This window comes from Penaeus vannamei, chromosome 9 (genome assembly GCF_042767895.1).
Source record: "Penaeus vannamei isolate JL-2024 chromosome 9, ASM4276789v1, whole genome shotgun sequence".
In the NCBI taxonomy this organism is placed as follows: Eukaryota; Metazoa; Arthropoda; class Malacostraca; order Decapoda; family Penaeidae; genus Penaeus; species Penaeus vannamei.
The window spans coordinates 533,683-550,959 of record NC_091557.1 but is presented as its reverse complement, the minus strand read 5'-3'; the positions used below and the strand labels follow the sequence as shown (position 1 = coordinate 550,959).

At 52.0% G+C, this 17,277-nt stretch overlaps 1 protein-coding gene across 9 annotated transcripts in view; it reads right to left on the bottom strand.

The window, feature by feature from the left end:
* LOC113822415 (uncharacterized) overlaps positions 1-17,277 on the bottom strand; it is a 107,134-nt gene that overhangs the window by 20,374 nt on the left and 69,483 nt on the right. The window contains exon 2 of one of the 9 annotated variants that reach the window (XM_070125154.1): positions 8,141-8,463. The exons of the other annotated variants lie outside the window; for them this stretch is intronic. Within the exon in view, the coding sequence (XP_069981255.1) occupies positions 8,141-8,184 (44 nt within the window). The 5' untranslated portion in view covers positions 8,185-8,463. The remainder of the gene's footprint in view (positions 1-8,140; positions 8,464-17,277) is intronic. 9 annotated transcript variants of the gene reach the window in all.

The window sequence follows — 17,277 nt, the reverse complement described above, 5'->3', positions numbered from 1 at the left end:
GTTGAACTGCCCGGATAGGCTCCAGGCGCCTCAGGCTCGAGAGCAGAAGCCGAGGCACAGAGCAGCGGGGACGCGGCTGCTTAGAATCCCGAGCAGGTCATGACGCGGCGAGGACCCGCCCCGCCCACACGCCCCGCCGCCACCAGCTCCATACGCTAGCGCCGCGCCCCGCACTCCGCCCGTGCCTACCCTTCCCGTCGAGGGGCTGCCCGTGCCCCCTACTTACCTAACAGAAGCGACGGATCTCCTTTCCCTTCGCGGCGGGAAGGGGAAGGGGAAGGGGCGCCGCGGGGGAAACACAGGATCACCTTCGGGGAAATCCCAGCCTTGCAGACGCGCCTATTCCGCCCGTGCTATATGCAAAACCTTCGAGATGTCAGTCCCGAGACACAGCGTCTCAAGCGAACTTCTAAAACGTCTTCGGGAGTCACTATTACAAGCAAGCACGTCCGAATTCCACGCGGGCCCTTCACAATCACCGCTGACCCTCTTCCAAGCAATTCCTCTCTATCTCTCTCTCTCTCTCTCTCTCCACATCCACCGCCACTCTCCGCACACCGTCCGCGTCCCACTACCGTCCGCCCAGACTCCCAACTGACCCCCACTCGCTCTCTCTCGCGTCTCCCCGTCCCGGTCCAGAGGAACACCTGTCCGAGCCGATACACGGGCGCTCTTCGGACTGAACTTGGGCGACTGAAACGCCTCCGACCGCCATCCCCGCCGCGAAGTCCTTCCGAGAGCACACGCAAATATTCGCTATATATCACTATGAGTATTATAGGAGCACAGATTTTTTTTTTATTCTACAGTTCCTATCATCAAGGGTACAGAGACACGCCCTCCATCCTTGCCGCCCATAGCCTGAATCGAATCAGAACTTAATGATGTTGCAGATCCAAGAACAGGTCCGTATCTCGCAAATCCCCCCCCCCCTTCGCCCCCCATCAACGTCACCAATCCTGAGCTCTCCCCCCTCCCCCGCCCCCTGCTAGGACCCCCGTGCACAAGGCTGCGTAACCTGATCTTGCGTCGCACCAAGCTGGTCTCCTTACAAAACAGAGACGCACCTGTGTCCTCCAACCCCCTCCCTCCCCCCTAACAACCCCCATAAACGTCGACTCTTTGGTAAAATCAGCAGTTACCACGCGCGTGTCAACAATGCACTCTTGTTCCTCCGTCAATCTTCAGTGGAACAGCGCCTGTGACTTCTCCGTGCCCTCGCCGCCTTCGTCTTGGATTCACACCGCTCAATCAAATCTAACTCCAACTCGCCTTCCACAGGATGCCATGTCTACGTAATGTCTCAAAAGGGAGTTTCGTGTTTTGGATCACACGGTGGCGTCGAGCTTTGGAAACGTATCTTCAAATAGGCTCCTTGTGATTGTTCAAAGAAACATCAACATCATTTTCAGCTTAAAAAAAAAAAAAATTACATCCTTTAATTGTTCTTATTGTTACGCATGAACCCTCATCGCCATAAACCTAAGATCGTATCTGTTAAGCAACATCCACGCTGGCTCGATCAGATCATGAATGAAGACACATTCAACGAATATACAAATGATTACATAATCTCATTTACACGAGGTCTCAGAAGACCCAGCTCTAGCAGCGGGCGACGGAAGGAAAACCGGGAGAGGGTGGGAAGCGGTCTGGCCGAGGTCTGGGTCAGCCAATACAAGGACGTCCTGGCAAAAGAACGGCGGATGATTGAATGACCTGTACATTAAGGAACGGCGAAAACACACACGCACCAAATAACCGCCCTAAATAAACGAACGAGGACTCCCCGGGGGTCTTTCCATTGCGTGGTTCGTGCGGACGCCATAAACCGAACCACGTCTTCTGCCTGACATGGACTCGCTCGCACTACACGACTCGGGGAACACAAAACCAGGCGTTAGACAACTAATGATAACAAAACAGCTGTTTCACCTGCCACGGGGAATCAGACTCCGAAAATAAAGCTGAAGAGCAACGGTCTAGAATGTGTATGTATCATGAAGGTGCCAGCATATGCGAGAACAGCTGAGCGATAGGATACAGCTGTCAAGAGCTAGCAGCAGGTACCATTACGTGTTGGAAATTACTGGCTTCGTTGACCAATAAAGCGTGGATCTGAACACAACATGAATAGCGCCAAAGAAAAGGTAAAAACAATACCATTTTATCCCCAGTTGAGTTTCTAACTAAAATATACACATCTCCGTGCATTTCTGTGAATTCTATAAAGTGTGAAAAGAAAACCACCAAGGCGCATTAGCAGAAGAAACCTGAAAAAAATGAAATATCCACAAAAATACGAAAGCAACTAACTTCGAACCACAGCTTAAAGAGGAGAAACAGAATCGCAAATTCTTTCCAACCTCAAACAAAACGAACAATCCAGAGGACTCGGTTTCACTTCCCTTTCCTGTAAACGCACTCTCTGCTTCCCGCCTTTGTATTTGCATTCGCCATCAGTAATCCTGTCAACCGTAAAGCCTATATTCCCTCGTTCAACAACTCGTAAATTACAAAAACGACACGTACATGAACAAATGACGACGGAGAACGCCCCCCCCCCCGAAACCCGCGCCATATAAAGGGGTGTCTCCTGGTCGCGTCCCCACAGCTGCTGGGAGTCCCGAAGTCTTTCCCCAAACCCTCGCTGCCTTTCCCGTCGTTTCCGAGGAGGTTCCCCGGGCAAAGGTGTGGTTCGTGCGATGTTTTAAGCGGATCACCGAAAGTCACTCGTCTTGCGTTTTTCCTCTTTAAAAGGCTCGCTGCTTAACACACTGAAACGACTTCTCGGATTTGCTGTGAAATCCGCGTTTGACGCAAACCTGATTTTTAGCACGAGAGAGATAAAAGGACTTCGAGAAAAGCATCACAGAGGCATGTGAGCAGCAACAAACATGTCAGACTGGTTGAGGTGACGGGGTGCGGCAGAGTCCTCGCTGGCTTGCTGTCTGGAGACTTGTCCGAAGGCGCCTCGGTGGATAACTCTGTCTATAAAATGATCGCTCCACAAATGCAAAACAATCGCACATGAGCTTACAAAAGGTCCTACACTTCACCTTCCAATGGCCGAATCTCCCTCCTTCCCGCCATTATGAAAGCACAAACAGTAATGGAATCAGCGCAAGACGATCATGCACTTCACCCGCTTCCCCCCTGCCGCTGTTGGCGCGGCGCCTCCCTCCTTCCCTCCTTCCCTCCCTCCCTCTGGACGCAGCCCCTGGGTCTTCTTCCGGCTTCCTCCTAGTCATTCACGCCGTCTGCTGCCCGCCACACCTCGTCGGCACAAGCGGCCAACCTCCGAGACTTCCACCAGAGCGAGGAGATCAGTCCCGCACACCACCACCCCGACGCGCCAGGTGGGTCGAGCCAAAGGGGCGAGGTTCGCGGGGGAGACTTTTGTTTTTTGGATTTCCCATTTCTCGAGAGCAGGTATCGCACGATCCCGCACCGCAAAACAGTGCAAACTGACGGCGCATCACACCACCACAGATTTCCCGCCACCGTACCGTACATACACAGCAGCTACGAGCAACCGAAAACCTCCGATCTAGCACTCGAGCGAACACGGCCGACACTGGCCGCTACGAGTCATGGGGCGCCGAAACACACGCACACACACGCGACCCACGTGCGCTACGAGCTCTTGAGCCGCACTGCATCTACGAGAGTCCAGCATCGCGCGACGCAAACGACGTCCCACTGTTGGTCTCCCCCCCCCCCCCTCTCTCTCCCTCCTCTCTCTCTCTCTCTCTCTCTCTCTCTCTCTCTCTCTCTCTCTCTCTCTCTCTCTCTCTCTCTCTCTCTCTCTCTCTCTCTCTCGTTCGCCACAGCACCTGGTGCGAAGGGGAGCAAGGGAGGACAGGCAAGAGATGGAGCGTGTTCTTAAGGTGGTAAGAGAAAGAGGAGGAGGAAGAAGAAGAAGAGGAAGAGGAGGAAGAAGAAGAAGGAGGAGAAGAAGAAGAGAAGTAGCGCGGGGGAGGAGAAAGTGAAGGAGAAAAGAAAGAAGAAAATGAGAATGGAAATGAGGAGGAGGAAGAGAACGCGAAGGTGTCGGGCAGCTGAACACCACCAACGGAACAGAGCAGCACATCCCGCTTCGCAACGCAGGGGGTTTTGGGCGTGTGTGTGTGTGTATGTCGAGGGTATGTCGCCGCCTCCGCCCGCGATCTCCTCGGTCTCAGCCACGCACGCCCACGCGCCCCTTGCCTTTCCGTTCCGACTGAGGATTTCTCTCTTTCTCTCTTTCTCTATCCTCTCTCTCATTCATTCTCTCTCTCTCTCTCTCTCTCTCTCTCTCTCTCTCTCTCTCTCTCTCTCTCTCTCTCTCTCTCTCTCTCTCTCTCTCTCTCTCTCTCTATCTCTTTTCTTTCTTTTTTTCTTTTCTTTCTTGCTTCCTCTCTCTCTCTCTTCTTCACCTCACGATCCACAATGAAACAATCACCAACCTCCCGCATGGTGAAACGAGACCGATCTAGAGAGCGTGATAAAGAGAGGAGGTAGAAGGGGGAGGGGGGGTGGGGGAAGTGGGGGAGGAGGGGGAGGAGGGGAGGAGGGGGAGGGGGGAGGGGGTGACGTCATGATACAAAACGAGGTGGGGGAGGAGGGAGGGAGGGGAGGGGGGGGAGGGGAAGGGAGGGGAGGGAAGGGGAAGGGGAAGTGGAGGGGAGGGAGGGAAGGGGAGGGGAGGAGAGGGAAGGAGGGAGGGAAGGGGAGGGGGGAGGGGAGACGAGACAGGTGTACGCCGCTGCCAGCCAGACGATCGTGAGTGCCACTTCCAATAACAGGGCGTTCTTATTCCTCCCTGTTTCTCTTCCCTCCCACCCTCCCTCCCTCCCTCCTTATATTCATTCCCCCATGACCAACTCTCTATCCCACTTCTAGACAAGTCATCCCTCCCTTTTACTCGGTCCTCTATCCTTCCTCCCTCCTTCCACCATCTTTTCCTTTTCCATCCCTCTATCTTCCCTCCTTCGTTCCTTACCTCCCTCCCTCCCTTCCTCCCTCCCTCCATCCTTCCTTCGTCCCCACCCATCCCTCGATCCTTCCCTTCTTCCCTCCTTCTCTCCTCCTTCCTTCCTTCTATATTCCCTCCCTATCTCCATCTTTCCTCCCTCCATCCTCCTTCCACCATCCCTCCCTCCCCCCTCCCCTCTATCCTCCCTCCCTCCTCCCTTCCACCCTCCCTCCCTCCTTCCCTCTATCCTCCCTCCCTCCTCCCTTCCTCCCTCCCTCCTCCTTCCCTCCCTCCCTCTCTCCTCCCTCCTCCCTCCTTAACCTCCGAAGGCAACGCCAACCCCAACTACGTGACAAGCTTCCTCATCGCCAGCTCACGGACGACATCACGTTCGCGGTTAATTTTAAAACTCTTTGGAATAAAAAAACGGACAAAGAGCGCGAACACGAGGAGGAGGAGGAGGAGGAGGAGGAGGAGGAGGAGGAGGAGGAGGAGGAGGAGAGGAGGGAGGAGAAGGGGAGAGGAGGAATAAGGAAGGGGTAAGAAGAGCTATGAAGGAGGAGGAGGCGGAGGAAGGAGGGAGGAGGGAGAAGAAGGAGTAAGGAGGAAGAGGAGGAGGAGAGGGGGGGGATGTCCGGCCAGAGCCGAGGGGAGGAGATGCCCCTCATAGCAGCCAGGGTATAAATTACAACTCGTTTCGCCTCAAATGCTAAATGAACGAGGGTTGCGTTTGCATGTCCCTAGAGACGGCCGATGGCTCTTGGCAGCGACAGGCGCCTTTTCGAAGAGGGCGACGCCGAAACAAGAATGAACGTGAACGCGGGACGATGCCCAACGTCTTCCTTTCAAACCTGACCATTTTGAACAGCCAGAGCAGACACACAAATTTCGCGTGCACATGAATACACAAACCTACATACACACATGCCCACACACAAACACAATCACGCACACACGCACGCACGCACACACACACACACACACACAATTACACGTAAGCATAAACACTCGCACGCACATACACGTAAGGACAGACACAATCAAGTCTCTGCTTGGTAACGTTGCTTGCAAGAATACTCGCCATCTGCACTGCCCACCTCACACGGGCGTTCCTGCCTTCCCTTGTACGGCAGGTAACCGCGCCCTCAAGTGCTGTCACTGCAGGACAATTGTATCCCTCGCTCACAATAATAGTAATATACGTCATCTGCAAATCTCATCATGTTGAGAAAGAATGATGTTGTTCGAGATGAAAACCATGAATGAAAGCACACGCGAAAATCAACAAGAACTTCAAAATAAATGTAAAAGATGATGAAGTAAAGGAAAATACAAAATACAAATTTTCCTTAGTTACCCCCTAGTCCCACTCACAGAAAATGTAGTCTAGTACTTCCCGTTTTCTCTTACCGTCGATTTCAAATAAGGCGGCACTTCCTGGCGCTCGTTTTCTGTTGCTATTTCCGGGAATGACATCACGCTGCAGGATGCTCTCATTGCCCCACGTGTCCTGCTGCAGAATAATAAGGTTCTATCCTCATGCACCGCCAAACCCCGGCGCATCCGTGAATGCCTTACGTCAATCACACATCCCTGAACATCCAACAATCCTTGTTTGCAAGTCATCCATTTTTTTCATGAGTATTCCCTATTTCGCAGTTATCGTCATTTTTTTTTTCTATTATTGAGTAAAACAATTTTTTTATTCCATTCTCATAATATACTGGCACCTACATGACCGCTGACAAAGTGAGATTTAGTGAGAGAATATGCATGTTTGCAAGAAAGTGAAAATAAAATATAAATTAATCCAAGGGCAAGGAGAGAAAGTGTTTACAAATATCGTTTCCTTGAAATGAAAACTCCTGGAGCCATGTCAGACGGGGGGAGGGGGAGGGGGGGGGGTCGCAGGGTTCAACGGAAACAATTGACGAAAGAGAAGCGCCAACCCTGAGTCGCTTTCTGCTTGTCGACAAGGACGCACATTAAAACCTCCCACAATGCCAATTTCTTTTTTTTAAATAGATCCAGCAGAGCACACTGAAATGAACAATTAAATGCATACACACACGCAAGCACAACACACGGGAGCGGATGTACACTAAAACACCGCCATCACTGGGTCTCCCACCCACACCGAAGTCACAGGAATACGGATATCTTAAAACATACAGGCAAAAGCACAGAGGCAGACGCAGACACAAGCGTAGAGATTGACACACACTGACACATAAAAGCCCACGCACGCGCGCACTCTCTCCCTCTCTCTCTCTCTCTCTCTCTCTCTCTGTCTCTCTCTCTCTCTCTCTCTCTCTCTCTCTCTCTCTCTCTCTCTCTCTCTCTCTCTCTTCTCTCTCTCTCACACACACACACACACACACACACACACACACACGCGTACAGGCACAATCACACACGGACACGCACACAGTCACACACACACACACACACACACACACACACACACAGTCACACACACACACACACGTACACGAACACGCACACAGTCACACACACACGCACACAGTCACACACAGTCACACACACACACACGCACACACACACCCACACACAAAGAGACACACACACACACACACACACACACGCAGCCCCCCCCCCCACACACACACACGCACACACAGCCCCCCCACCCACCCATACACACACACACATCCGCACACACACACACAGCCCCCCCCCCCCCACACACACACACACGTACCCAGACAACACCCGACGCTATGGTGTCGGATCTCACCGCCGGCATCCAACACGCATAACGACCGAGCCAAAGAAATCTCACGCGTAGGCCGTTATCCAATTGCATCAAAACAAGCAATACTTTCCTCCTGCAGGTCTACAACGGGTGCTCAGGTCGTCAGAAAGAGTCTACAATCATCACAAAGCAAAGGATGACAAGTCTATTATGTAGTTTGGCCTCTGGAATATTTTTTTTTTTTTTTTTTTTACAATCTGAGACAATTTAAGATCGGAAAACAAACAAAGAATATCCAATTGTACTTTTCTCTTTCATTTCTAACCTAATTCTTTATTATGATTTTGTCTAAATTTCTAACCTAATTCTTTATTATGATTTTGTCTAAATTTCTAACCTAATTCTTTATTATGATTTTGTCTAAATGTCTACCCAATTCCTTATCTTAACACTATAGCCATACTCACCCGATTTCCCTTAATATTGACGATGGTCTCCTGGTGCGGCCCATACTGTTCTGGTCATAATAAGAGCCAACACTCTCACATCACAAAGGTCCAGGACTCCAAGAACACACTATATATAATGTCAGAAATCGGTTTATTTGCTTCACCCTGGGGTTAGGAGGGTGTCCCGTAGGTGCACCGCCGAGTGAGCGGTGCCACGCAGCAGTGTGCACTTCACTTCCTTTGCTGAGCTTTTTTTGTTTCAAGGTTTTTGCACAATGCAATCTAAGTTCGGGGTATTTTCATATGATTTTCCGAACTGTATCACTGTCCGACTTTCAAATCTAGAGGAAAAGAAGGTAAGGTTTAGAGAAAATTTAAGAGAAAATCCACGTATTTTCAGATATAAATAAATGTGGGGCGGATGGGTTAACAAATAACACAACAACAGAAAGAACTTCTGAACCCGCGGCGACGTGAGGGAGCATAAGCAAAAGTTCAGCGTTATGCGATCTTAAAGGAACCCAGTTCGTCTGACCCGCAGGCCACGCCGAGTGACCGAAACATTTGTAATTCTAGTATATTTTCCCAATATTTTACATTCATATATGTATAATGTTCAAGGTAACACGAGCCGGTTTCATTGTCAGTTCAGTATTAATTAGCCCAATCACTCAAATCACGACCCGTCAAGCAGTATGTCACCTCGATTACCCTAAACGTAATATAAATAAACACAAGGCGACGCAAGCACACTAATACACAATGCCCCTGAACATTTCCCCGAAAGCCCCGCTATGCACTTCCTTCCGACTTTAAACAAATAAAAATAGATTAGCGCTCGCAGTGACCGCACACAAATCACGCCAAATTATGTTGCAAGTCCGGAGGAGAGAGAGGGGGGGGGGTGTTGCGAAACGGAGCCCAGCCGCGGAGCCAGGCGAGCAACTGCTGCAGGCCCAAAACACATGGCATTCAGGATACACACATACTTCACGGTCCGCGCTAAAGGTCATGAAGAGAGACGACCAGGAGCGCGTGTGGGTGAGAGTCGCCGGGGATATGTTGCTCTGCGTGGACATTGCAACATACTTTCAACTGACCGGAGAAGAACGTCATTGGAGGTGAAATTAGCTATGCGGCACACATACGCAAGCGCCGCCGGCATGTGCGCTCGCATACGCAGTTTTCCTTTCCTTTCTTCTCTCGAAAATCTCAAGAATATCAGACGACTATTCGCAATGTCTATTCGCGAAACAAAAATAATCCTTTTTTTCTTTTAATTACTCATCCATCTCGATTCCTTTCGTCTCTTTTCCTTCCACCCCCTCCGCCGCGCCTCCGAGCAAAAAGCTGCCCGCCCACACCGCCTCCCGCCCTCCCGAACCCCTTCTCACACCCACCAGGTCCTCCCCTCAAGGAATCCGTCTCCTCTCCCCCAACCCGCCCCCACGCGCCCAAGTACGAAGAGAAAATTTAATAAGAATCAAACAATTTGTTGCCAAGGAAGGCGACGACGCGGAGTGTTACTGCTCGGTATCATCTCACGGGCGAGGCCCTTCCTCCTCCTCGGCTCCCGGGCGCCTACGTTCATTCGCTCGACTCCGCTCTCGCTGCCGCTCCCTTCAAGCACGACCCCCGGGCTCCGTGGCACTCGCTCGCTACCCTCCTTTTCAGCCACTGCGGCTCTGATACCCTTCTCCCTCCGTCCCTCCCCTCCTCCTCTTCCTTCCCCCTTCCCTCCCACCGACCCATCTCCTTCGTCCTTCCGTCCCTCCACTCCCTACTCCCTACTCCTCATCCCCTTCCTGAACCCATTTGTTCTACCTATCGTCCGCCGTCCTTCTTGGCTTATCACCCACTCCCTGTACTATCCACCTTCCTCGACAAGACCTCAAGACCTCGCCCACTCTCTTTCAACCCTCCCCCCTCCCCCACCATCCTCTAACCACCTCCTCCTCAACCTCACCCTTACTCAGTCTCTACTCAGTCTCTCTCTCTCTCTCTCTCTGTCTCTCTCTCTGTCTCTCTCTCTGTCTCTGTCTCTGTCTCTGTCTCTGTCTCTGTCTCTGTCCTCTGTCTCCCTCCTTCGCCCACACGCACATAAACAAGTATTCTATCCACCTGCAACTTTTAGGTTTCGCCCACGCCATCTACACTCCTCCCTCCACCCCAAGCGACACCCCTCACATCTTTCCCAAACTCCACGCCCAATTATTCTCGTCCGCCCACACTACACCCCCACTCACTCGCCTCCGACCCCACTCTCCACGCCCACTTCTCTTCCTCCGCCCCTCCACTCCTCGCCCACTCACTCTCCTCCGCCCCCACACTCAACGCCTACTTACACTCCTACGCCCACTCTCCACGCCCACTCACTCGCCTCCGCCCACTCTCCACGCTTAATTCGCTTCCTCCGCCCACACACTCAACGCCCACTCCCACTCCTCCGCCCACTCCCACAGCACACGACCTCAGGCCAGACACACACACACACACGACAGACGACGATCGATCAGTGCATTGCCCGATGAACAATCCTCGCGAACACGCTTCCTGCTTGTTTGAACCGCCGGCCTACAGCGCGCCATGTTCTCAGCCCAACCGGAGTGAAATATTTACTGTGTATATTCATTACTTTGCTGTCTCTCTCTCGCTCGCTCGCTCGCTCTCTCTCTCTCTCTCTCTGTCTCTCTGTGTCTCTCTGTGTCTCTCTGTGTCTCTCTGTGTCTCTCTGTGTCTCTGTGTCTCTGTGTCTCTGTGTCTCTGTGTCTCTGTGTCTCTGTCTCTGTCTCTGTCTCTGTCTCTGTCTCTGTCTCTGTCTCTGTCTCTGTCTCTGTCTCTGTCTCTCTCTGTCTCTGTCTCTGTCTCTGTCTCTGTCTCTGTCTCTGTCTCTGTCTCTGTCTCTCTCTGTCTCTGTCTCTGTCTCTGTCTCTGTCTCTGTCTCTCTCTAACGCAAAAAAAAAAAAAAAAAAAGTTCTCTAATAAATGAAATATCACACAAGAACATATAAAAATACTACTTTACGCCCCCCACAAAACCACCGTCCCACTACAATTATCTCCACAGTAGATAACCATATGGCCTAGCAACAGTACTCCCAACCACGCCCATTTTTATGACGTCATTAATTCTCTCTAGATCGACCCCTTTTTCCCGCCAATTCGAACCACCTATGACGTCACTAACCGTCGTGGGTGACGTCACTAACGGCTCTCCCCTACCCCCCTGTTGGCTGGCAGAGAGACACATTTATCGCGTCTATGTCGAGAGGATATTACTATTATTTTTTTATGGTGAGAATAACAACTCGAAGAACTTAATTTTTTATCTTTCTGGGATTCTATCTTCACATACATACATACATACATTATTGTTCTTCCTCCTCCTCCTCCTCCTCCTCCTCCTTCTTCTTCTTCATTATCATCATCATCATCATCATCATCATCATCATCATCATCATCATCATCACCATCATCATCATAATCACCATCATCATCGCCATCAAAATAACCCATTACCGTATCTATAATCCTTATATCTCCATCCCCTATTTCAGTTTTTTTTTCTCTTTTCTCTCTTACTCTTCCGTTCTCCTTAGAATCTGAAGGCAGGAAGGTAACAAATTATTCTTTTCGCGAACCAGCAACCGAACACCGTTACCCCTATGTTTGAATCCCTGATTGCAATTTAAACAATCGATTACACAAGAGAGGCGGTTAAAATGCGGTCCTAATTAAAATTATCACACCAGCTACATCTTCTTAATAGTTATCAACCTCGACCTCGACTTCGACTTCGACCTCGACCTCACCCTCATCGTTCTCGACCTCATCTTTGTTCTTATCCTCGACCTTCCCCCCCTCCCCCTTATTTACGCCAACCCCCCCCCCTCCCCCGAGATCAGCGCAAGTGAAATAATAAACTAACGAGACCTAACCAGTACCCTACCCCCCCTTCCCCCTTTGCATCCTGGGGTGCAAGCGAGCAATTGCAAGGGTGACGACGCCTCACGACCCCTGCCGGCTGCCGGGTTCATTCAGGACATCTCTTGCTCTGTTTATACATCAATAGCGAACAGATAACGACGGGCAATCGTTTAAAAAAGGGAAGGGAAAGCTATTCTCGATAACGACCGGAAGAGAACGGCAACGGGACGGCATGGCAGCTGGATAAAACGGCGACCAGAACAGAACGGCAAACGGGACATGCCGCCAACCGCAACAGAATGAAGACCGAAATAGAATGGAAACTGAACAGCGAGGCAACGGAACAGAACGGACACCGGGAAAGGACGGCAACCAGAACAGCCCTGCAACCCAAACAGACCTGAGACCTACACAGACTGTAACCGGGACAGATTGCCGAGCAGCCGTCGAGCGCGAGGCCCCGCAGGCCCCGCGGAGGCCCGAACGGGTTAAAACCACCGAGTTGGGATAATTTGGTCTCGGGATCCCGCGCCCAGGGGAGCGCCGCGCCACCGAAGACGCTCCCGCTGCCAGAAAACCTGCATCCACTCACGTAGTACCCTTTTCCCCTCAGTATTTCATAACGTTTCAATCACTCGCTTTCTCCTCGCACCCCTTTTCGTGTTACCCTTTTCTCTGCTTCTCTCTCTTTCTCATTTGGAGGGAGTTGCCAAGCCCTGGCTGCCAACACGACCCCCGGGGAGGCCGTCCCCTTGCACCACCTGCTTTACCGCGGTCGGGAAGGCTCGGGTCCTTTGTGCTCGCAACCTCTGACTCGCTGCTTTATTGCTCTTTGTTGCTCTTGCTTATTTCTAGTACTTTGCATTCAGGCTATCAAAATTTTAATCAATTTGATTATTTTCACTTTGAAGAAAAGCAAGTACTTGGACCTCAAATGACGTTCAGATCTTTGGTTATTTTGGCCTCCGTTCCTACTTCAACTTTAAACGCTCGCGGACCACGATTCTTCGGACAACAAATGACTAAACAACGAGCCTAGAGACTGAGCTCGCACTTGCCACGACAGCTGCTCAAAAACGACCTTCTTCGCTGTCGTTCTGTCATCACCTCTCCCCTCTCGCTCCCTCCTTCTTCCTCTCTCTCTCCTTCCCTCTCTCTTTCCCTTTTCCCTCTCCTCCCCTCCCTCCTTCCCACACACCCTCCCTCCCTCCGTACCATAAGGAGATCACAAGATAGACAGGCCATCAGCAGGCAGGACAAGAGCGCCGCAGACCTGGACAGCATACAGACAGGAGCGCGGCAACAGATGAAAGCAACACGACTGCAAGCGAAGGCGCCACCGAACGCATACGAATCAGAACGCGGTGGTTTGTCGCGCGTGAACCAAGTCTGTGAATCGTTGCTTTCATAGTCACAACAGACAAGACCAAATTCGCTATGATACACATAATACGCTTACCCGACCCATTCTAAAGGAATTTGTTAAAACTAATCTCTAAATATTCGATCATATTTATCACCGGGGAGAAAAAATAACAATCCAAACATGCAAGTATCGCAAACACTTAACACCAACGCCACGCCCTTCCCTTCACCGACCAAATCCCTCGGCAGGCGAAGGCGACGCAACTCCCATATTCCCCGGGCGAGACGGAGCGCGCAGGGGGCCGCCGTCCATCAAAATACCGAGCTCGGAGGCCGTAGAGACGACCCACTTTCACGGCACGAAGATCAATATCGCAAAGGAAAAAAATAATAATCGCATGCACTTCTTCGGGCTTTGTCTCTCCTATCATTAAGGCTACTTATTTGAAAGGACGAATTGAAATAATTATACTATATGTCACATGGGGTTTTGTAACTACGTCGGGTCACGTGTGCCAGGTATGTTGGGCAAAGCGATCCCCAGGTGGCGGTGGAGGAGGACGCCGACACGCTGAGGCCTTGGGGGTTGATCCGACGCGCTGTCGGCGGTTGACACGGCGAGATAGCGATTCAACGATGTAAAAAAAATGAAAATGGAATAGAGCGTGATTGAGGAAATGCTGAGGAGATAAATAAGGAGGAATGGGAAGAGGAAAAGGAGAAAAAGATCGGGGAAGATACCGAGGAGGAGGAGGAAAAGGGAAAGGAGATCGGAAGAGGAAAGGAGATCGGGGCAGACGCCGAGGAGGAGACGGAGGGCGAGGAGAGGCAGCGAAGCACAAATAGAAGGGCGCGAGCCGAGGGGGCCACAAGGAAGAGCGGCGAGCCCCGAAGCTGGCCCGGACCGAGGCTCGCTGAGGCGTCGGGCGAGGGGGGGCGAGGGGGGGGTGCGGCCGTGACACTCTTGCCAACATTCGCTCCAACCTGGCACTCGAGCGCTTGGACCAAGCTTGAGCTTCAGAACGCGCACTGCTTTCCCATCTAATCAATCAAGAAGTCCGATGCCCATGCTTTAGACCGAAAATAAAAGTACATCATAAATAAAGAGAAAATCCAACACAAGAGTTATAAATCACGTCTAAAAATAGTCAAATCAAACATTCCGAGGCAATTAATCCACCCCCTGTGAAGGCCCACCCATCGGACGCAGCGACCGTGGCTCCATCGAGTGCCAACAAGACCCAGTTGAGAGCCACTGGCCGCTCCGCCCTCATCATGCCCGTCAACCCGCACTGACTCACTCGCTCGCTCACTCACTCGCCCGCCCGCACGCTGACCCACTCAACACGTGTGCACTCTGCCTCTCGGCCTCGCTCGGTCAAGACAAAGGGGGCTGGAGGTAGAGCACGGGGCTGGGGGGGGGGGGCGAAAGAGGGCAGTCAAGAGCAATAAGAGGGATGATAAATAAATAACGAGAACAGAAAAGACAGAACGTGAGATGAGAGGAAAGAGAGTGAAGAGGAAAAAAGAGAGAAAAAGAAATGCGAAAAGAGACGAAAGCGCGGAGAGAAGAGATATTGAAGGAGAGAGAAAAAAAAACGAGAACATACAAAAACAGATAACAGAAACACAAGAAAAAAAAGTACGAAAGGGAAAGGTAAATCTCCAGTCTGGCGCTGACAAATATGCAAGAATCAATAGCCTCGTCTGCCCTAAATAACCCGAGTCCCCTAGCTAGACGTCCCGAAAAAAAAACTAGAAAAAACAACACAGAAAGGGTGAGGATAGCGCCTGTGTCACGCAACCGGGCTCGAGAGACACGCAAAGTCACGCAACCGTGTCAAGGAAATAGGCCACGAGGAAAACAAAGCCAAATGCAGCGGATAAACTCAATAGAAGCAGCGTGAGGAGAGCGGCGGTCGTAAAACGGGACGGATAAGGCAAGCACCTCATTGCAACCGCGTCGATGAGTGCCGTCAAGATACTGCAAGAGGAGGAGCACAGAACGGGGAAAAGGTTAACAAAATAAGGAGATACGATCGGATGAAAAAGCAAAGGAAGGAAGGAGCAAAGCGTGAATTAACCGGAGATAAATGGAGATTGGGTAATCATTATGAGCGGAGGGAGAGGGGAGAAGGGGAGAAGGGGAGCTGGAGGGGGAGGGGGAGTTCAGAGGAGGGCGGCGGTTGCAATCCTCCCCCCCCCTTGACATTTGCAAGATCCCGCATGGATTTAGGTCCCGCGATCCCGCCAGTAATCTTGCTCCAAAGGGCCCCCAGTCACCGCCAAGCCTTCCCCGACTGAGAACCGAGCATTGGCACCGTCTTCGTCTATCCTCCTCACACGGTCACGCCAGCACCACTCTCGCCGTCGTCACAATACCATCTCCGTACCAGCGCGAAACGCTCCTGCACTCCTTCCTTCCTTTCCCTTCACTTCCCTTTCCTCCCCTCCCACCCTCTCTCTCTCCCTCCCTCTCTTTAACCCCTCCCTCCCTCCATCCCTCTCTCCTCCCCCTTCGCTCCTTCCCTCGTTCCAAACCCCAACGAAAGCAGAACGCGTCCGTGCCTCGATACCGGAAGCAAGCCAACGCATGCAACACATACACACGTCCCTCGGCAAAAGCACCAGCCGACGGGATAAGCCGACGGGGACCAGCCGAGGGGGACCAGTCGAGGGGGACCAGCCGACGGGGACCAGCCGAGGGGGACCAGCCGACGGGGACCAGCCGAAGGAGACCAGCCGACGGGGACCAGCCGACGGGGACCAGCCGACGGGGACCAGCCGAAGGAGACCAGCCGACGGGGACCAGCCGAAGGAGACCAGCCGACGGGGACCAGCCGAGGGGGACCAGCCGGCGGGGACCATCCGAAGGGGAAGCACAGATCGATAGCCACCCCAGGCAAAAGGTCAACGAGGAGATCGATCTCAAATTCGCAGACGATTCTCGATATCCACCCGCTGCCCCGCGCGCCCAGACGAGGCCAGCGGGAGGGGGAGGGGAGGGGAGGGAGGCAATAAAAGCCTCAGAGGGTGACGTATTGCATGCAGCGTGACAAAGGCGGCAACGACGACATCTATGGGGCGCCAGGATCAGCCTAACCGCCGCCAGACCACAAACTCAAATCTTGTACGGCGTGACACACTCACGCACGTACGTCCACACGTCGCTTACCTGCACACACACACAGCCGAAGAGAGACTGAGACAGTGTGGGTGAAAAGGGAGTGGGGGGGGATGAGGGAGGATGACGGAGTGAAATAGAGAGAGGGGGGGAGGGAGGGAGGGAGGGGGGGGAGAGGGAGAGGGGAGAGGGAGAGAGAGAGAGAGAGAGAGAGAGAGAGAGAGAGAGAGAGAGAGAGGGAGAGAGAGGGAGGGAGGGAGGGAGGGGAGGGAGGGAGGAGAGGGAGGGAGGGAGAGAGAGAGAGAGAGAGAGAGGAGAGAGGAGAGAGAGAGAGGGGGAGGGAGAGAGAGAGAGAGAGGGAGAGAGAGAGAAGAGAGAGGAGAGAAAGAGAGAAAGAAAGAGAGAGAAAGAAAGAGAGAAAGAGAGAAAGAGAGAAAGAGAGAGAGAGAGAGAGAGAGAGAGAGAGAGAGAGAGAGAGAGAGAGAGAGAGAGAGAGAGAGAGAGAGAGAGAGAGAGAGAGAGAGAAAGGCGAACGTCTCCCTTCCCATAAAAGACGAACCAAGTACACAAGAAACAAAAAAAAAAGACGAATGAATGGGACTTACAAACCCCGCACGTGGTAATCAACAAACGGGTTCTCGAAGGGTGGGAGAAAAAAAGAAAAACAAAACAAAACAAAAAAGATAATAGTACACACGAGCACGCGAAGAACCAGCTGTTTCGTGTGGATCTAATTACC